The sequence below is a fragment of the Electrona antarctica genome (genome assembly GCF_951216825.1).
Source record: "Electrona antarctica genome assembly, chromosome: 1".
Lineage (NCBI taxonomy): Eukaryota > Metazoa > Chordata > Actinopteri > Myctophiformes > Myctophidae > Electrona > Electrona antarctica.
In genome coordinates, this window is record NC_136806.1 from 59630230 (window position 1) to 59652405 (window position 22176).

Below are 22176 nucleotides of genomic sequence, written 5' to 3' on the forward strand. Positions count from 1 at the left end.
GGGCTCACATTACAGGAGTATTGGGCCCAGTTCATCTCAGATTCACTTAAACGTGTGCATATACGCACCGTAGGCCACATGCCTACTACGCCGTTATTACTGTGAAACAACAGATCGTATTCATGGTCTCGTCCTAAAGGGCGAGGTCGCGTGCACGCATCCGCCTGGGTGACGGCAGGCTGCTGGGCGAGCGCTGGTGCTTTGGCATGGGGGATGCGGTCAGATCAACATATGGAAGGAATTATGTACTGGCCATGTGTGGAGCGTGTCTTGACTGTACAGGGTTTGATGAGGTCAGATCAACATAAGGAATGTCAGAACAGGTCAGCTCCATATATGGAGATCTAAGGGTGGCAGCGGGGGCAGTGTCTTGAGTGTACAGGGTTTGATGAGGGCCCGGGCCCGTGGACTTGCTTAACGAAGTGCTCACGTTGTAGCTTTTGGTACCACCCCCCCCCCCCCCCCCCCCCCCCCCCTGAGCAGGGCGGCGCTGTTAAGCTCACCGTATAGCACTGCAATGCTGGAACCTTGATGACTTGAATTCTGCTCCTCAGTGAGGCTCGGGAGATCACTTGTAAACAGCGTTACCTCTACTTCCGTCTCCTCAACTCAACTCTACTCCCCCTCTCTTCCCCCTCTCCTCAAGTCAACTCTCCTCTCCTCTCCTCAACTCAACTCTACTCCCCCTCTCTTCCCCTCTCCTCTCCTCAACTCAACTCTCCTCTCCTCAACTCAACTCTACTCCCCCTCTCTTCCCCCTCTCCTCAAGTCAACTCTCCTCTCCTCAACTCAACTCTCCTCTCCTCTCCTCTCTTCCCCTCTCCTCTCCTCAACTCAACTCTCCTCTCCTCTCTTCCCCTCTCCTCTCCTCAACTCAACTCTCCTCTCCTCTCTTCCCCTCTCCTCTCCTCAACTCAACTCCCCTCCCCTCTCCTCTCCCGTCTCACTCTTTCTCCCCCCCCCCCCCCCCCCCCTTGCTGCCCCTTTGATCTCCCTCGTCATGCTCTCTGCAAACGTGACCCCGTTTTCTGCCCCCTGGAAAGGAGCGTGGCTTGTGATTGGGTGAGACGGTGCACCGTCAGTGGGGGTATATCAGGGAGCGCTCCGCTGTGTGTTCGTCGTAGGGGGGTTGGCGAGGATTTACTATTCTGTGCTTTAACCGGTCGCAACGTCGTTGGACACGGCAACTCGCTCGCTAAAGCTCGCTCGGTGGTGGTTATCTCTCGTGGCTCAAGTTCACTTGAGACGGCGCCCCCCTCCGTCGCGGTCTAAAACCAGTACGACGCCTTATAGGCGAGGAGTGACCGCAGGGCTGAGCCACTCTCCCGGAATAATGTCACTTCATTATAATGTCAGCACTGTCATAGGAGTTTCATTTTAAATTGTCTCATATAAGCAGGGGGGGGGAACATTATTATTTTTGGCTAGTACTCAAGGGAGCACCTGTACGTATCCTGCCACAACGTTATGCTGCTTTTCACACGGGCAGATGCAAAAGATACAAAGATGCACAGTGTATTTGTAGTCGTTAAGCAGCAGGAGGATCCCACTAGCAAGCAGGTGTCCGTTTATCTCTAGCACAACCACAAAACGTCCAACACATATTTCACCAGTAGGAATAAACACACCATTGACCATTGGGGAGGTTTAAGTGATTTATTGACAGTGAAGGAATGGAGGGATGCAGGAGGGATGAATGAATACGGATGTGTAGGTTCCGGGGGGGTCGCCGACCCTGAGTCTTTGGGGAGGTGGTCGAATGGCACTCGTCGTGTGGCGTTCGTCGTAAGGCGTTCGTCTTACGGTGCGCATGGACGATATCCCCCGCAAGAACCTGAGAAGGAGAGGAGAGAGTTTTGTTTAATAGGTGGTGAAGGGGTGGGGGTGGGTTGCGAGAAGCCTGTAGGAAGGCGGCTAGTGTGCGACGCAGCGACGTGGGCGAAACATGGAGGATTCTGGGTGGTACTGGGCAGGTATAAATAGGGACAGGTAGATTGACGTGGGGGGCGGAGAGTGGCCTGAAGGGCAGGGCCAAGGTGCGTTTCTCCTCCTCCTGAACATCTGTTGTTCCAACTCCATACAATGAATTACTCACCCAATGCTGCCTGCAGGTTCCATGTTTAATTCCAACGTGTGTAACCTACATTGTTTAAGTGACGGTTTTCATATTGTAAATAGCCCATGGTCGCTAACGTGGCGACTAGCACTTTGACAGCTCATCCATCGTAGCTTGTTTACAAGTGAAACGGACTTCCTGTGCAGAAACTGCCTCATCAAAATAAGAGCCACTTGTAATGATTAGTCAACACTAGTTTTATTTCTAAGTCTACTTACAGGACGTTAACGTCTCCTTTGAGTGCCTTTTGAGTGCCTGTCAGCAAAGACAAAAGCGATCTTTATAATCCTAATACTTAGGCACAAAACGACTATTTTTTCTTTTCTTTTTTAAATTAGTTAATAGCACAGGCAGACTCTTCACATACTAGAGCATGTCTGAAATAAGTGTCAGAGCTGAAATCGACATGTAAATATGAAATAAATGCTTAAACATGTAGCTAGGTGTAATGTTAGAGACCACAGAAGTGAACCTTTCAAGCCTGTTTTCTCAACTCGCTGTTCTCTGCAAGACATTACTCTATAAGCCATATCTCCAAAACTGGTGGGTCAAACTGAACAACCAATATGTCATATTTGAAGCTATCCCTGCTTTCATATGACATGAAAAAAACGAAAATTCAAAAAAATCCAATGGCAGTCCCTCAGTCACATTTAGTCACATATTGATGTAGGGCGAGGTCCAGAAAACGGTGTTTTGCGGCGTGTCGCCTCTGCAACGCCTGCCCTTCCCCCTGCCGACTCTTCTCCTCGTTTGCACTCTGTTTGGCCTTTATCTTTCTGCCCTGTCACGTGTAATTGTCCCCCATGTTCTGTGTCACATTGCCATTATCGTGGTTCTGTCTCTCGGTCCCCCCCCCCCCCACCTCCATCCCCCTCCTCTCTACCCCTACACAGCCATCAGGCCCAGACGACGTGCTGGGACCATCCAAAGATGACAGAGTTGTACCAGGCGCTGGGTGAGTAAAGGAGACAATTGACCCATTTAGGGCTGACGTCGAAATAAATCAAAGATTTGTGCCACATTTTCACGATTTTTCAAAAATAGCAGACCTACAAGCTCGTAGCGCGCCACTCGGTGGCGCGCTACGAGCTTGTAGATCTGCTATTTTTCAATAGCTAAATCATGCTTAGTTAAAACACCAAAACGGGTTCCCGTCCAGAATGGGTTAACCCATTTAGACCTGAGGACGATTCTACAAAATGTCTGAAAAACCCTCATGTTTCTCTGTCAGTGGTTCTCAAAACATTTTCATGTCAAGGACGCCCCAAAAATATGTTGTTCCAGGCGACCTCCCCAGAAGCAAAGATTTGAGTTAAAAAAAAATCACTCTGAAAGAATATATATTCGGAAAAAAAATGCGCCACATTTTCCCGATTTTGCAAAAATAGCAGACCTATATATACAAGCTCGTAGATCTTGCTATTTTTTCAACAGCTAAAGTTTAAAATAATGGTTACAACATGATCCCCCCCCCCCCCCCCCCCCCCACTGGGCCCTGTCCTCACCAGGGGGCCACTGTTCTCCCTCACATACGTGCTCATTAAAGGGCCCTGTATTTCAGCCATGTCGGGGGACTATATAGACTACTACAACACCGCTGTCATCATTAACCTGGGGGCCCCGATTTGTCAGGCGCCACAATTGCTTTTCGACCTAGCCTCTAATTAATTGTGATTAAACGCTTGTCTCTTTTGTTAATCGGCTCTGACACGGTGAGCTGGCCGAGAGGATCGTGCGTATATACGACACTTACATGCGCGCGCGCACGCACACACACACACACACACACGGACACACATGCACATGCTCAAACACACACACACACACACACACACACACACACACACGGTCTCAGAGACACTGATGTGTGTCTGCAAATGCACATCTGCTTGGCGTGCACACAGGGGTGCATGTGTATACTGTAACGGCACGTGTTTATAGACGCAGATAATATCGGCAACGCGCAGCGCCCTCTCTGTACACTTCATGACCCCGCTAATGACTCCTGAGATGCGGTGATAAACTGTAGGGGGAGGGGGGGATGGAGGGGGGGGGTGGGGTGGAGGTAGTGGAGGAAAACAAACAGGGTGGGAGTGTGTTTGTTTCTTGTCTCCTCATTTCCTCTAATCTGTCTCTCTCTCTCTCTCTCTCTCTCTGTCTCTCTCTCTCTCTCTCTCTCTGTCTCTCTCTCTCTCTCTCTCTCTCTGTCTCTCTCTCTCTCTCTCTCTCTCTCTCTGTCTTCTGTCTCTCTCTCTCTCTCTGTCTCTCTCTCTCTCTCCCTCTCTCCCTCTCTCTCTCTCTCTCTCTGTCTCTCTCTGTCTCTCTCTCTGTCTCTCTCTCTGTCTCTCTCTCTGTATCTCTCTCTCTCTCTCTCTCTGTCTCTCTCTCTCTCTCCCTGTCTCTCTCTCTGTCTCTCTCTCTCTCTCTGTCTCTCTCTCTCTCTCTCTCTCTCTCTCTCTCTCTCTCTCTCTCTCTCTCTCTCTCTCTCCCCCCCCCCCACCCAACCACCAGCCGATCTGAACAACATCAAGTTCTCCGCGTACCGGACGGCCATGAAGCTCCGGCGAGTGCAGAAGGCACTGAGATGTACGTATATAGTCCATCCACAGTTGTTTGCACGCATGCAGGCTATATAGCCCCCCCCCCCCCCCCCCGCTCAAAACCCCTGCAGGGCTTGTTAAGGGATGTGATTATATGCCAGCTCCACTGCTGCATTCTGTGGGGTGCTTGTGTGATGCTGGCTGTGTGTGTGTGTGTGTGTGTGTGTGTGTGTGTGTGTGTGTGTGTGTGTGTGTGTTTGTGTGTTGTGTGTTGTGTGTGTGTGTGACTGTGTGTGTGTGTGTGTGTGTGACTGTGTGTGTGTGTGTGTGTGTGTGACTGTGACTGTGACTGTGTGTGTGTGTGTGTGTGTGACTGTGTGTGTGACTGTGTGTGTGCGTGTGACTGTGTGTGTGCGTGTGTGTGCGTGTGTGTGACTGTGTGTGTGTGTGACTGTGTGTGTGCGTGTGTGTGCGTGTGTGTGACTGTGTGTGTGTGTGACTGTGTGTGTGTGTGTGTGTGTGACTGTGTGTGTGCGTGTGTGTGCTGCAAGAGCCAGATATGGAATCTTGTTATTTCTACAAACCCCCGAGCCCTGCATGATGTTTTTCCCTCTCTCTTTTCTTGCCGTTGCGATGGTAAAACTTTACTCCGTCTCCGTCTTCTTGTAGACATATATATAAAACGGAAAGCCCTCCCGCTCTGCTACTCCTTAACCCATTCTGACCTGAGATCAGATTCTATAAAAATGTCTTCTACATCCTGACAGGTTTCTGAAAAAGCTACGTTTCTATGTGAGTGAGTCGTTCTTCGATTTTTCAAAAATAGCAGACCTACAAGCTCGTAGCGCGCCACTCTGTGGCGCGCTACGAGCTTGTAGATCTGCTATTTTTCAATAGCTAAAGCATAGCATAATGCTAACACCAAAAGGGGTTCCCGCCCAGGACGGGTTAAGACGGATATCGTGCCGTTTCCGAGATCAAGCGATCGATGCTATACCGATCGGCTCGAGGGGAGCTATACGTACAGCACAGACATCCCGAAGCGCGGGATTTATCTCACATTTACGTTAGTGGCCGGAACGTCATCACGCTTGCTAATTAGGGGCTATTAATTGGCCCATTTGACTTACTAGAGTGGAGGTTATTAGGCTGGATGAGGCATAAACGCGTGTGTAGCCCCCTCAGGGACACGGTTGTTCCCCCCGCGGTCCGGACGCGCCCCTATACCCTCCCCTCTTTACCTTTTCCTCCCTCCCTCACTCACTCCCATTATCCCATTCTGACCTGAGATCAGATTCTACAAAATGTCTTCTACATCCTGACAGTTTTCTGAAAAAGCTATGTTTCTGTGTCAGTCGTTCTTCTTCGATTTTTCAAAAATAGCAGACCTACAAGCTCGTAAGCGCTATGAGCTTGTAGATCTGCTATTTTTCAATAGCTAAAGCATAACATAATGCTAACACCAAAAGGCGTTCCCGCCCCAAAATGGGTTATATATCTATCAGACTTCCTCCTTTAACGCAATTATTTGCTCTTATCTTGCTCTTATATACCTTTTCCATTTCCCCCCACCTCTCTTACACACATTGCCACCCTCACTCCTTCCATGTCTATGCTGTGTCCCACGCTGACCCCAGATCAGCCCCCGTGGGGCGTATTGCCCCACGGGGCCTTGATCCGGCCTTGTCTCCTCTTGTCACACGCCATCTCACCCCCCCCTCCTCCTCCTCCCCCATCCCTCTTCTCTGCCTCTCCTCTTACCCACAACGACGCCCCGCTTCGACCTCTTCTCGCTTCAGTAGTTAGTTAGTTCACCCCATTCGACTGGTATCATGTATTGAATCGGCGAAATCATCCGTTATCAGCTCGTTTGAATGGTGCCAAAATGTCCATACTGGCATCCTCACTGTTCAGTATGTCATTATCTGCGATTGTAGCATTGTCATTATCACTGATGTCCTGACGGAGGCGTGCCGTGTCAGGTGGCCATGAGCTACGTGAGGCACCGCCGAGCGAGTCGCTAGCCGAGCGAGTCGCCGTGCCGAGCGTTGCGAAGGCCACCAGACCCGACTCAGCGCCGTCCGAGTTACGTCCTGATAGGCAGAGAATAGTATATATTAGTAGCTCCTAGTTCCATGCACCGACAATAGTTGGAAATGACAATGAAACCTTGACCAGGCTATGTGGTGAGGATGCCAGTATGGACATTTTGGCACCATTCAAACGTGCTGATAACGGATGATTTCGCCGTTCCAATGCAGAGATAACGGTCGAATCCGCTGGTTAGTTAGTTAGTTAGTTTAACAGTTACAGTAGTCTGTGAAGAGTGATTTATGCTTGGTTTGCGGCTTGTAGATCTGCTCTTTCCGGTGTGCAACATGGTAACCAAGTACAACTCGAGGCTTAAAGGAGAATTCCATGCTAGAAGGCTTTCTTACCTTTATTTGTAGTTGTTACGTCCCCACCAAAGAGGTCCAGGTGTTATTTTGTGCAAAACCTCCTTATTGGCTATTTCCCCTACCATAAGCCCTCAATGAATTGAATGGGAATTGAATGGGGCTATGGGGTGTTGTGCTAATTTGCTTATTTCCATCGCTCAAAATCATTATATTTTTGTATATATCCTCTCTTCATAATGTAAATAATATCCCAAGCGGCACACTTTACTACTTTCTTTTGATGGAAATAAGCGAATTAGCACAACACCCCATAGCCCCATTCAATTCCCATTCAATGCAATTCATTGAGGGCTTATGGTAGGGGAAATAGCCAGTAAGGAGTTTTTGCACAAAAAAACACCTGGACCTCTTTGGTGGGGACGTAACAACCACAAAGAAGGTTAGGAAGCCTTCTAGCATGGAATTCTCCTTTAACACTAAGCATGTCTGAAGTCAAATCAGACAGAAGTATGTTTCAGATGTCAAAACATTTCTGAGATGACGGAATGGTGATGGATGATGATGGTCATGGAAGGGGGAACCTTCTGAAAGCATCAAGGGAAAGCTCGCATGGCCGACAAAGCCGTCCCTCTCTCTCCCATTCTCTTCATCTCGCTCTCGTCTCGCGCGCTGCTCTCTTATCTCATTCTTTTCTGGCCTACTTAACTCATTTAGGCCTGACGTTGAAATAAAAAAAACGTTCCCTCTGAAAGAATATATACCTATTCACAGGGACGGATTAACCCCACAAGGGCCCCTGGGCCGGTACATTTTTTGGGGCCACCCTAGCGCGCGTGCGCGCAGAATTTTCGAGTTTTTTTGTGTTTTTATCATTTTTTTTACCTAAATTTAACAAAATCAATGGCCTATGAAGGTCCCCAGGAGCTTTTTTCAGGGCCTCAAACCCATTACAGGGCTTTACATTTTCCCAGAAGGGCCCCTGAGAGCCAAGGGCCCCTGGACCACGGCCCCATTGGCCCAATGGCTAATTTGGCCCTGCCTATTCAAAGATTTGTGCCACATTTTTACGATTTTTCAAAAATAGCAGACCTACAAGCTCATAGCGCGCCACTCGGTGGCGCGCTATGAGCTTGTAGATGTGCTATTTTTCAATAGCTAAAGCATAACATAACATAACACCAAAAGGGGTTCCCGCCCAAAATGTGTTAATTACCGGCGGTGTCATACTAACTACCGCTATAGCTATACCGGCTCCTTCAAATGGAAGTTTCTCTTTTTGGCTCAATTTGTTGAGTGTTACACAGCGGGTTTTATCATTTGAGGGAGCAACCTGCCTTTTTGCGGCGTCGCCTTTCTTTCTCTCCCGACGTGGAGAACACTCGCGTCGCCTTCCCTTTTCTCTCTCGCCGAATCATTAGCAGACGGTTCCAATTACACCTGACATCAGAGGACAGCCCTGGTCCTTGGAAAAACGGGCCTCTGAATTAGTTTAGAGAAGACAAGAATCAAATCTCTGTCGGCGCTCCCAGCTGCAGCAGCCTAAGTGGATGAAGAGGTTGCAGATAGATGACGCACAAGTGTGTGTGTGTGTGTGCGTGTGCGTGTGCGTGTGCGTGTGCGTGCGTGCGTGCGTGCGTGCGTGCGTGCGTGCGCGTTGCATGTGTTAACGTGAACAGGGCGTGCATGTGGGTAATGTGCAAAAGTCAAATGGACAGCACTGGGGAGGCAGGCTTTTATAGGGCGTGCAGGGGCACGTACGTGGGCCCAGGTGCACGCCAATCACACTGATGGTGATGGCCATCCATCATCTCACTGCTCCCCAAGCAGGGACGTGTTAGAGAGGCAGCGGCTGAAATCCCGTAAGAGGGCACTTTTGGACAAAAATAGCGGATCTACAAGCTCTCAACGCGTCGCACTGCGACACCCGCAGAAACCCGTCCACCAGTGACATCATCGATGGTGAATCCAAGCTAATAGAAACGGCAGGCTTTCTTTTCCTGAACAGTTGCAATGCAAAAGTTGAAGCCATCGTTCTCACGATAATAAAAATCTAAATATATTTGAAAACAAATCTTGTTTAAAAAATAATCTGCCTAATGCTGATGTGTATGGAAGTCCATAGGCCCAATAATTAAAAAATAAATACCACAATGAAATAAATTAAAAACATAATTATATAAATACAAAATACAATTAAATAAATAAAAAATACATTTTATAAATAAATGTATTTATTTATTGTGTAATGTTTTTTATATCATTGGGGTTTCTATTTATTTCTTTGTGTTTCTTATTTATTTCATTGTGTTTCTTATTTATTTCATTGTGACTTTTAATGTCCACTTATATATATTACATGATGCCACTTTTAGCTATTTAATCAAGTCCATAGGCCCAAAAATTAAAAAATAAATATTGCAATGAAATGAATAAAAAACGCAATGAAATAAATACAAAATGCAATTTAATAAATAAATACATTTATTTATTTTGGTTGTTTTTAATTTAATTGTGCTTTTTATTTATATCATTGTGTCTTTACTTATTTCATAGAGTTTTTTATTTAACTGTGTTATATATATCATTGTGTTTTTTATTTCATGCTGACTTTTCATAATCATGGCTTTTTCATAAGAATGGCTTCCATTTACCGAATAATGGTCGACATCGCCGTCTGTCAATCAACAGGAATGGGGCGGGTTCATGGGCGGGGTCTACATTTAACACCCATTCAAACCAAAGCAACAGATCACTGAGAAGCCGACTCCTGGGGGTCTCGTGCCCAGGTGGGGGTCCGCGGGGGTCCGCGGGGTATCTCGGCCGTCCCTTGGCCGTTTCGGACGGGGAGAATCTCGTTCGAACCGGGCCGCCGTCCCGGACGCGCTCCCGGGGGTCTCGTGCCCAGGTGGGGGTCCGCGGGGGTCCGCGGGGTATCTCGGCCGTCCCTGGGCCGTTTCGGACGGGGGGAATCTCGTTCGAACCGGGCCGCCATCCCGGACGCGCTCCCGGGGGTCTCGTGCCCAGGTGGGGGTCCGCGGGGGTCCGCGGGGTATCTCGGCCGTCCCTCGGCCGTTTCGGACAGGGAGAATCTCGTTCGAACCGGGCCGCCGTCCCGGACGCGCTCCCGGGGGTCTCGTGCCCAGGTGGGGGTCCGCGGGGGTCCGCGGGGTATCTCGGCCGTCCCTGGGCCGTTTCGGACGGGGGGAATCTCGTTCGAACCGGGCCGCCGTCCCGGACGCGCTCCCGGGGGTCTCGTGCCCAGGTGGGGGTCCGCGGGGGTCCGCGGGGTATCTCGGCCGTCCCTGGGCCGTTTCGGACGGGGGGAATCTCGTTCGAACCGGGCCGCCATCCCGGACGCGCTCCCGGGGGTCTCGTGCCCAGGTGGGGGTCCGCGGGGGTCCGCAGGGTATCTCGGCCGTCCCTCGGCCGTTTCGGACGGGGGGAATCTCGTTCGAACCGGGCCACCGTCCCGGACGCGCTCCCGGTGGTCTCGTGCCCAGGTGGGGGTCCGCGGGGTATGCACACACACGCACGCGCATTTTGGACGGGGGTGGGTTCGTTGGAATCGTGTCACCCCGCTGGGGGCGTGGTAACTCTGTCATTTCTCAACCGTTTTCTTCTAGGGGCTATATCTCCATGGGGAAATGATATTAGAAGCCCATCTTTGGATATGTTATAGAGCTCGTCGAGATGAACAATCGTTTCTCTACGACATTTCTACGCAAACTCTATAATTAGCCAACTAGGGGTCAATTAAGGCACTTCTGGTTGTCGGATTGAGATATACATATTCTGATTCAGCGCCATTGATTTAGTGGGGGTAGAAGGAGTTTTGGAGCAAAATGACTAACATTCGAGAAAATATGTTTTTTTTAAACTTTCAAACAGCAATTTCACCCATTTCTAAGTCTTCTAGACATCTAACACCATTAGATTTCCCTTACTTGACATAGGGGGGGGAAGTGTATTTAGAGGAATCCTTAAAAAATTGGATTTTTAGTCGCCTCCAAAGAGTTAAAATCCATTACAAATCCAAAATGTGTCCGTTTGTTTTGAGCAGGACATTTTTATCTTTGTCTCATCAAGCTGAATCCATTGAACTTGGTCCTGAGTCTCTACGACACTTCTAACTATCAAAGGTCACGCCCGTGACCCGTGTGCGGCGTCGAGCCCCTTTTAAGCTATAGTCGACAGGGAAAAAACATTTTTTCTAAAACAAAGGGTGTCTATCCATGTCTGAAGCACGGGGAATCCAATGGAATTGGTTTAAAGTCTCTACGACACTTCTAAATATTTTAAATCTTTTTTTAGACACGTTTTTTGGACCCCACAAACACAAATATATATTTTTTTTTTACAAAAACTACTTAGTCTGACTCACTTTTACGCTGGATTTAATGGAATTGGTCCCGTTGAAAAAAAAAAATTGTTATTTTTCTAGCCTCTCTAAGGCCTCTAAGTCAAAAACCATTGGATATTAGGGCCCCATCTTTTAATATGTTATATAGCTTGCCAGGACGAACAATCTGATATGTGTTTCTCCACACACGGTCATGTGGTTCAGAAAACTAGGGTTAGACTTTGACGCGCGATAGCTCCTCCCACAAAGGTCGAAAATGGGGTCCCCGAACCTTCAGAACCCCCGCCCTCCCTCTATACCAGGGGTGCCCACACATTTATGATTTATGATCTACTTTCAAAATGACCAGCTCAACAAGATCTACCCACTGAAAAAATAAGTGTACCATTGCTGAAAATAGTTTAAATATATAATGTAGGCCTACCTGGGGGGGCTTTGGAATAGGGAGAAAATATGACAGGCAGTTTGCTGTCATATTTCCTCCCCGTATTTAACTTAAACGCCCAATGCATTCTCAATGGCAATAGCACAAACTTTGGCATGCTACTAGTCCTACATACTTACACCTAGAAACCCCATTCAAACCTATTTAGGTTCATCTTACGGTGGACATGTTTGCCTGAAAATAAATCTTTGAAATGTTTCATAGTTTTAGAAATATAGTGCTTTCAAATTTGAGAAATGTATAATGGGGCTCAATGGCAGCTCTATGGCACGTCAAAAAAATCTTTCACCTAGAAACTCTATTCACACATTTTATAATTCAGCTTACTGTGGAGACACATGCTGGAACTTTTTACTTTGAAATGATTTGTAGTTTCTGAGTTATTTAACTTAAACGCCCAATGCATTCTCAATGGCAATAGCACAAACTTTGGCATGCTACTAGTCCTACATACTTACACCTATAGAAACCCCATTCAAACCTATTTAGGTTCATCTTACAGTGGACATGTTTGCCTGAAATGGAATCTTTGAAATGTTTCATAGTTTTAGAAATATATAGTGCAAGGACACTTTGACACCAACTCTGGGGGAGCCCGGGTTCGAACTGGCAACCTTGCAGTTACCATCCATGATCCAGCCACTCTACCCCCTGAGCCACCACCGCCCTGTTTAGGTTTGGTTTTACTATAGTTTATGACAGAATGGAGAGAGAAAGCTAAATTCATTGACAAAGTACATTTGGAATTTGTCACCCATCCTACACACCCAGGGGTGCCCACACTTTTTGACTTGAGAGCTACTTTCAAAGTAGCTCGGCAAGATCTACCCACCAAATCAATTATTATACCATTGCTGAAAATAGTTAAAATATGTACCTGAGGGGGCTTCGGAATAGTAGAGTTTGTGTTACATTCTGTACAGTATAAGACAAATGCACTTGGAATGGGAAATAGAGGGGGAGAAATGGTTTTTTTTCTTCAATATATTTAAATGAAATACTCTTTAGGGGCATGTCATGTGGTCTACCTGCACAGCCTTTGTGATCTACTGGTAGATCGCGATCTACCTTTTGGGCACCCCTGCTCTATACACACACACGTGTGTGTGCGGCGTGCGCGCTTGCGTGTGCATACCCCGCGGACCCCCACCTGGGCAGGCCCGGCGCCAGGATGAAATGCCGGAGGGGTCAATTGAGATTTTTGAGGGGGCAATATTATTATGTTGCTAAAGTTAGCAGGCAGTGTCAGTTCTATGACTCAGCTGGTCATATGCAATATTGGAATGATAGCACTGCCCCGCCAGGGGGGGTCCGGGGGGGCATGCCCCCCTGGGCTCCAGATCTTTTATTTTAATTTGCGATGAAAATGCTTCAATCTGGTGCACTTTGAGATAAAAATGAAGAGGCTAGATCTATAAAGAACTACACACATCATATTAGATTATTATCATCTTTACTGTGCTATTATTGCCATTTGCCAACATCACAGTAGGCTACAAAACAGGGGTGGGCAACTTTGATGATGGAGAGGGCCACTATATTTCAAACTCACTCCAGAGGGCCACAATGCATATAGTCAAGAGTAGCTGATCTACAAGCTCAAAACGTGCCGCAGTGCGATGCATTTTGAGCTTGTAGATCTGCTTTTTTGCTATTTTTTTAATTGGAATCCTGAATTATTTTCACCTATCTTTTAATTGGAATCCGGAAAAGTTATATTTTTTATTTAATTTCAAATACATTTATATGTTATGTTAACTTTATGATTATGAACTGAAATGCAAATATTGGACATAAAAAAGGCTAGTACTAGTCATTAAGCTATTAATATAGATTGAAGTAATTAAAGTGGGTCATGTTTGCATGTTTGGAATTGTAACAGCTGAAATCAATAACATATCAGTATTCTGATATTAACCTGCATTGCCACTTGCTCTGATCCACTGCATCAATAGCACCCCTCCCCCCAATGGCAGACCATCATAATGTCAGACACATACATTCAGTTGATCCGAATTAACATGTGTTCAATTCCTGTGCCTCAGGAAAGTCGTACTTCCTGTTCTTTCCAGATGGGAGATGGCCATGACGCATGTTAGATGTTCCTTGCATGCCTGTACAATACATGTTTTTGTTTGTAGCAGCATGTTTCGAGTTGTTATAACCAGTGCTGCTAGTGAATATCACTGCCAAATATCACTAGAAAACCAATCCAGCACAAAAGGTAGTTTTATATTTTATTATTGACATTATTAGAAAAAAAAAAAAAAAAGAAAAAAAAAGATACCCCGCGGACCCCCACCTGGGCACGAGACCCCCGGGAGCGCGTCCGGGACGGCGGCCCGGTTCGAACGAGATTCCCCCCGTCCGAAACGGCCCAGGGACGGCCGAGATACCCCGCGGACCCCCGCGGACCCCCACCTGGGCACGAGACCCCCGGGAGCACGTCCGGGACGGCGGCCCGGTTCGAACGAGATTCCCCCCGTTCGAAACGGCCCAGGGACGGCCGAGATACCCCGCGGACCCCCGCGGACCCCCACCTGGGCACGAGACCCCCGGGAGCGCGTCCGGGACGGCGGCCCGGTTCGAACGAGATTCCCCCCGTTCGAAACGGCCCAGGGACGGCCGAGGGGTCCACTTCCTGGTCTGCAGCCAGACACTCTTGCTACAGACAGACCAAAGTAAACCAGAGCAAGGGATTACCCAACCAGAAAATAGGTCCCGCCCTATGGTCCCGCCCCGTTCCTCTTGATTGACAGACGGCGATGTCAAGACATTATTCGGTAAATGGAAGCCATTCTTATGAAAAGACAGCATTAAATAAAAAAAACATTAAATAAATACTAAAAATAAATAAATAAAAAGCACAATTAAATTAAAAACTCAAAAAATAAATAAATGTATTTATTTATTAAATTGCATTTTGTATTTATTTCATTGCGTTTTTTATATAAAATTGTATTATTTATTTATTTAATAGTGGATTTTATTCATTTCATTGCAATATTTATTTTTTAATTTTTGGGCCTATGGACTTGATTAAATAGCTAAAAGTGGCATCATGTAATATATATAAGTGGACATTAAAAGTCACAATGAAATAAATAAGAAACACAATGAAATAAATAAGAAACACAAAGAAATAAATAGAAACCCCAATGATATAAAAAACATTACACAATAAATAAATACATTTATTTATAAAATGTATTTTTTATTTATTTCATTGTGTTTCTTATTTATATAATTATGTTTTTAATTTATTTCATTGTGGTATTTATTTTTTAATTATTGGGCCTATGGACTTCCATAGATGTCACTGGTGGACGGGTGTCCGAACTGCCCAAAGCCCTCCTATGAGACACAGACTGAGTAGGAAAAACTGGTGGTGTTTTATCATTAGTGAGGACCAATTATATGAAGAGATGTTGAAAAGTGGTGAAGTGGTCCTTTAAGGCAACTGGCCGGTTCCACACGCTGCACAAGGTGCCCTTTTTTTCCCACTTGTGTACCTGCCCCTCTAAATGTCTGTGCACGCACACTGGGAACCGTCACAATATATAACATAAAACCGTTGATTGTGATTGTGTCACATGTACCGCATCATGTCGCCCTCTCTCTTGCGTCTCTCTCTCTCTCTCTCTCTGTGACGCCCGACGACAGTGGACCTGTTGGCGCTGAGCAGCCTGGCGGAGGTGTTCCGGGAGCAGGAGCTGCAGCAGGCGGAGCACGTGATGGACGTGGTGGAGGTGATCCACGCCCTGACCGCCCTCTACGAACGCCTGGAGGAGGACCGCACGGTGCCGGTCAACGTCCCACTCTGCGTCGACATGTGCCTCAACTGGCTGCTCAACGTCTACGACAGGTAGATATTAGTGACCTTCACGCCATGTCTTCCATCTATATCAGCGGTTTTCAACACCCCTTTTTCCAAACACCAAGGAAGGCCCAGTGTTTATTTGAGCATTTGAGCCACACGGACCACCGTTTGATGAGATTTAACCCATTTTGGACTGAGGTCGATTAAAAAAAAAAAGGCTTCAAAATCCTAAATTTTTTCTGAAAAACCCATGTCAGTGGTGCTCAACCTTTTTCATGTCAAGGACCCCCAGAATTATCTCTATTGGGCCACGGACCCCCATCTCAGAATATGTAGTTCCAGGGGACCTCCCTAGGAGCCAATATTTTAGTTAAAAATGTTCGCTCTGAAATATATATTCAAAGATTTGCGCCACATTTTCACGACTTTTCAAAAATACGCCACTCGGTGGCGCGCTATGAGCTTGTAGATCTGCTATTTTTCAATAGCTAAAGCATAACATAATGCTAACACCAAAAGGGGTTCCCGCCCAAAATGGGTTAAGGGCCTTTCAAACGGGAAGCGAGGAACGCAACACGTTGTTGCCTGGATCAACGTGAGGTCTGCGTTGTCGCACCACGACTGCTCCGCGCAAAACGCAGGTCTCATTGAAAACGAACTATAGGCATGTTAAATCGCTTCACGTTTGAAAGGACCCTCTAGCCTCTCAGACCCAAAACTAAAGAATATTTTGCTATCTGTTTTTTTTTGGGGGGGGGGGGATTTTGTCCACAATTCCATTCTCTAATAGAGAAGACTTCTAGAGTAGACTTCTTGTAAATTAAGTAATGCAAGATGTTCAACAATGACTTAACCTCTTGAGTTAACTCAAGAGTTAAAGATCTATATAAGGGGTCCATTTGGTTACCAATTCTCCATCATTTAGCCTGGGGATTATACCTGGAAGCCCCTCAAAGGACCACGTGATTGAAAACCACTGATTTAAATGGATTTGAGGGGTTGGTTGTGTATTCAGCGCTGCTCTAACGTGTGTGTGTGTGTGTTATACTGTACATAACAGTATATGGATGCACACACACATGCACTCACATTTTTGGTTTTGCTTTTGTTGACATGCATTATTTGTCTGACATTTATTCCATAGCCCCCCCCCACCCCCCCGCCCCCTAACCTAACCATAATAACGGATACAGATCCCAGTACATGCCTAACATTAACCCTTAAACTGCCTTTTAAGTACATTGTAATGCGTCATTCTCATAAATAAGCTTATACTATAAAGATCCGACCTTAAAGATGGAGTGCCGTGATTGTATTCACCCTAAAACGTGATCATCAGTTACTATGATTAAAGTGTTAAAATTATGTTTCTGTGTGGCCACAACCACCAGTTCATTAAGAACACCTGGTTGATCACCTTAGCACCACCCACCTGAACGTAAGCCTCGCCCACAGCTGTTGTTGTGTGATGATGGGGGAGGGGTTAGGGGAGGGGCTAGGGTTATGATGTCACAAAAAAGTGTTGTATTTCAATTGAGCCTTTTGACTCAAAGGCCTTCAGGAAGAAACCAAAATCACACCCACGTGAAGTGAGTGGTGCAACTCTGTGTGGGGGTTCCCGGGGACGGGGGGTCCCTGGAATGACAGAGTTTACCGTGTGGGGGTCCCCAGGGGGTCCCTCTACTGTACTGTAACACCCCAAATCATCATATATACTGTGTGTGTGTGTGTGTGTGTGTGTGTGTGTGTGTGTGTGTGTGTGTGTGTGTGTGTGTGTGTGTGTGTGACAGTGGTTGTGAAAACCGCAACCAAACGCTATTTCGTGCTCGGACAGACAGACCCAGGGACACTCATAGCTGTCTATAGACAAATTCACAGAGGGGTGCCCTGGGCGCGGCCATTACTGAGGTGTAATCCATGGAGCAGGTGCGCCGTAGGCCAGGTGTAGCTAATCAGTGCTGCTGCGCTTAATGGTACACCTCAGTAATGGCCGCACCCAGGCAACCCTCTGTGAATTTGTCTATAGGAGTGGTTGCACCACTCAAAAGTACACAAGGAAGACACATTATAACCACAGCTGGGGGTCTATCAGAGTAACGTTAACTCCATAACACATACAGAAAAGAGAAAGTACAAAAATCACGGCACTCCATCTTTTTAACATACAGTCTTACACCACCCACCTCCTAACAATGTCTGTCCCAAAACACGGGACACCATACTACTTGTTGTAACGACCATAACCTCCCCATAACCCCCCCCCCCCCTCCCCCGGACCCCATTTTAAGTGATCCAATGCCGTCCGAGAGGACAATATACTAAAGACCCTCCAATTACACAACAGGCCGGGCAGGATTCCAATCGAGCCTCCCCACAATGACTCAGTACAGACTCCTCCTCCTCATCTACACTCCTCCCTGGATTCATGTTCACCTCCCCCTCTCCTCCAGATTGACCGTCTCTCCCAGCCAAAGAGTCAACAGAGAATACAGTGAGTGCCATAAAGCCAGTGGCGTGCACAGATAGACACTAGGGGGTGCTAGAGCACCCCTGCCCTTTTGGCAATGTGCCCTTTAGAAAAAAAAAAAAAAAAAAAAAACATTTTTTTGATTTTTCAAAAATAGCAGACCTACAAGCTCGTAGCGCGCCACTCGGTGGCGCGCTATTACCCTCCACATAAATTTCAGTAATGACTTTTTTTTTGTGTGTTTTGTGCTTTCTCGATAAATGCCGGCAGCGAGTCTGAACGAGCGTGCGCGCGTGTGCGTGTCCTAAGTGTGTGCGTGAGTGCATCTGTCCATGTCTGCCTGAAAGTGTGTGTGTGTACGTATGTATGTATGTGTGTGTGTGTGTGTGTGTGTATTTGCACATACAGTACCACTCAGAGATGTGTGTGTGTGTGTGTACACAACTGAGTACGCACAGTAAGTGTATATAACATGTTCCCCAAGAGGACATGTCTCGCAGTCAGGGCATGCAGTGGAGAGACGTATCCCCCCCCCCCCCCCCCCCCCCCCCCCCCCCCCCCAGGGGGGAACCACCACACCGGGGTACCCGGGACATATCGAAGATGGCACGCAGCACACAGTGAAAAGTGTGTGCGAGAGAGAGAGAGCTGCTGACAGTTAGTGGTCCCCGGCCGTGTCGGAGCGTTCGCTCGGTCTCCGGGGTCTCCTCCTCTATACTGAATCTTACCAGCAGAGCGAAAACGACAGCGACGTTTTTTTCTTTTTTTCTTCCCGTGACTCCCTCCCTCCCGCATTCGTCTCTGTACGGCTCTAATGTTCCCAGGGCTGACTCTAATGGTTTGGCGTGACGAATGCTCCACTTTCCATCCTCTCATAATGTTCCTCGTTCCAAATTACAACTGCTTGAAAGCATGCTTGTCTTTTAGCGACTATACGCCCGTCCGCCTCGACCCGCCCACGACGAGTCTGTGTTCTTCCTCCGTTGGGTTTCCCAGGCTGGTTCCCTGAGCCCGTTTTGCCGTTCTTTCCGTCCGTGACCCCTTTTGTCTTCTGCCAATTGTAACGCGGTTTAGCAGACTCTCTACAGTCTAGCCCATTTTGACCTGAGATCAGATTCTCAGTTTTCTGAAAAAGCTATGTTTCCATGGTTCTTCGATTTTTCAAAAATAGCAGACCTACAAGCTCGTAGCGCGCCACTCGGTGGCGCGCTACGAGCTTGTAGGTCTGCTATTTTTCAATAGCTGAAGCATAACATGATGCTAACACCAAAAGGGGTTCCCGCCCAAAATGGGCTAGGAGACTTTGGTCTCACATAGCCAGACATAGCCTGCCGATATGTCTGGTGAAATCTAAATTCAATGCAGGGGTTAGAACATCAGAGAAAAGCTCCACGAACACTATACTGCTTTGAAAACCAAAATGAAGGACCACCCCAAGGTCTTTGCATTGATTCTGCAAAGCTGTGATTTTTTAATTACACCAAATTCAGATGTCCCTAGATAAGATCAGTAGGCAGAGCTCTCCGATACGAAACTACCTTCTTTTATACTTTGACATAGTGTCGGATAATGAAAATAGCCCGATCTACAACGCATTGTGGATGCAAAGCGTTTGTGTGCTTGTAGATCTGCTATTTTCTGCATGCCATTTAGGCAAACGAGTCTTGGAACACCTGCTGTTGCTCCCAGACATGCCTCCCACAGCACAGCCCTGGTAGTATATCCCACATCAGTGCACACACACCCGTACACCTCAAGGCTATGAAGAAATCAACATGACCCCTTTAGCAAGGGTCAGCACATAACAGAATCCAGTGGCCTGGCCACTGGAAAACAGAACAGGCTGTTTATGCAACTGTGCGTGCGTGCGTGCGTGCGTGCGCGGCGCGCGTGCGTGCGTGTGCACACGCGCGTGCACACGCGTGTGTGTGTGTGTATGTGTGTGTGTATGTGTGTGTGTGTGTGTGTGCGCGCGTGTGTGTGTGTGTGTGTATATGTGTGTGTGTATGTGTGTGTGTGTGTATGTGTGTGTGTGTGTGTGTGTGTGTGTGTGTGTGTGTGTGTGTGTGTGTGTGTGTATGTGTGTGTGTGTGTGTGTGTGTGTGTGTGCGCACTGTGCGGTGTGTACAGCATGTCATTGTGATATATGTAAGGTTGCTCTTCTGGTTGTGTGCCCGTGGACATGACACGCTATCATGTGCCTTTAGTGACTCTTGGATTTCCTCTAATGCGATTTCACACCATGGCTGTGACCTGCACTGTGCCGCCTTGAGCCACATATAATTCCTGTCCACATTGTCATTCATTCTCCACACAGCAGAACCAACTTTAGAGAAACTAGGACAGGAAATATAGGAATTAAATTGTTTTTCCCGTAATTCAGCGTCCCAAAAGCCCTGTAAACTTGAGTGTTTTTTTTCTTTTTCCCTTTTCTTTTTGTTTCTCTCTCTCCTGCCAGCGGTCGCAACGGGAAGATGCGAGTTCTCAGCTTCAAGGTGGGGCTGGTGAGCTTGTGCAGCGCAGACGTCCAAGAGAAGTATAAATGTGAGTGTGCCTCTCGCTCATGTGCCCTAATGCGTCTCTTCCACCGCAAACAATGGAGCGAAACAAAACAGCCCTGATTGCCAGCATTACATAAAGACACCCACTTAGTCTAATGGAGGAGGTTACTCTATTGCCGTAATGGAGAAAGGCCCCCTGTACTTCTAGAAGGTACACCCAGGGCTATTTAGCCAAGTGTTTTATGCCAAAGAAACTCCACAGACAACCCCCCCCCCCCCCCTCTCTCTCTCTCTCTGTCTCTCTCCGTCTCTCTCTCTCATATCTCTTTGTCTCAGGCACTCCCTGCTTCGCATTTCGATTTTCAATTAGGCTGCGATATTTTATTGGAGCCCCGGCCCTGGGGTAAGGAAGGAAGGCTCCTTTTACTGTCTCTCTCTCTCTGTAATGCTAGTTTATGAGCCAGCCCCTGTAAATATGGGTCAAATAGACTAGAGAGAGAGAGAGGGAGAAATTAGAGATGCTTGTAGTTGGACCCAGAACAGCTTGCAGCTGGATACCACTTCCCAGACAGCATGTCTGTCGAACCCATGCCAAGTTTATTCACGGTGATGGTGCACTTGGTCTCTGCCAACTCATAAAGACTAGAACTATAGCAACAATACAGATTTGGGGTTCAATCAGGGGGATTAAGCCATTTTGTACGGGAACCCCTTTTGGTGTTTCAAGCTATTCTGTTATGCTTTAGCTATTGAAAAATAGCAGATCTACAAGCTCATAGCGCGCCACCGAGTGGCGCGCTATGAATTTGTAGGTCTGCTATTTTTGGAAAATCGTAAAAATTCCGCACAAATCTTTGAAATATATATTCTTTCAGAGCGAACGTTTTTTTGAGTGGTGTAAACCACTCCAACAACTGGCTTTGTACCCGTGTCTGTTCGTACCAAAATAAAATCACACCCGTGTGAACTGAGTGGTGTAAGGTCTGTCTGACGTAATGAAATCATGTCTGACGTAATGAAATCACACCCGGGTGTGATTTCATTACCTGGCTTTGTTTGTGCAGAAAAAATGAGCATGGTTGCTATGTTCACCCTGTTCACCCGGGTGTGATTTCATTACGTCATTACAACAGGGTGAACATAGCAACCATGCTCATTTTTTCTGCACAAAAAAGCCAGTTGTAGGAGTGGTTTACACCACTCAAAAAGCTATGTACCCGTGTCTGTCCGTACCAAATAAAATCACACCCGTGTGAACTGAGTGGTGTAAACCACTCCTACAACTGGCTTTGTTAGTTTACGTGTCTGTCTGTCTGTCTGTCTGTGCTCAAAAAATGAGCACGGTTGCTATGGTCACCCAATTCACACGGGTGTGATTTCATTATGTCAGACATTACGTCAGACCACAGCTGATCAGTCTATATAAGACCTTACACCAAAAATGAGCACGGTTTCTATGATTTCATTACGTCAGACATTACGTCAGACCACTGCTGATCAGTCTATATAAGACCTTACACCACTC

The 22176-nt window shown here is 47.0% G+C and overlaps 1 protein-coding gene across 1 annotated transcript in view; it reads left to right on the plus strand.

Moving 5' to 3' along the window:
- Positions 1 to 22176, plus strand: part of drp2 (dystrophin related protein 2) — a 201813-nt gene that overhangs the window by 78551 nt on the left and 101086 nt on the right. Inside the window, exons 9-10 of the mRNA XM_079520405.1 lie at positions 3013 to 3074; positions 4631 to 4705. Of these exons, the coding sequence (XP_079376531.1) occupies positions 3013 to 3074; positions 4631 to 4705 (137 nt within the window). The remainder of the gene's footprint in view (positions 1 to 3012; positions 3075 to 4630; positions 4706 to 22176) is intronic.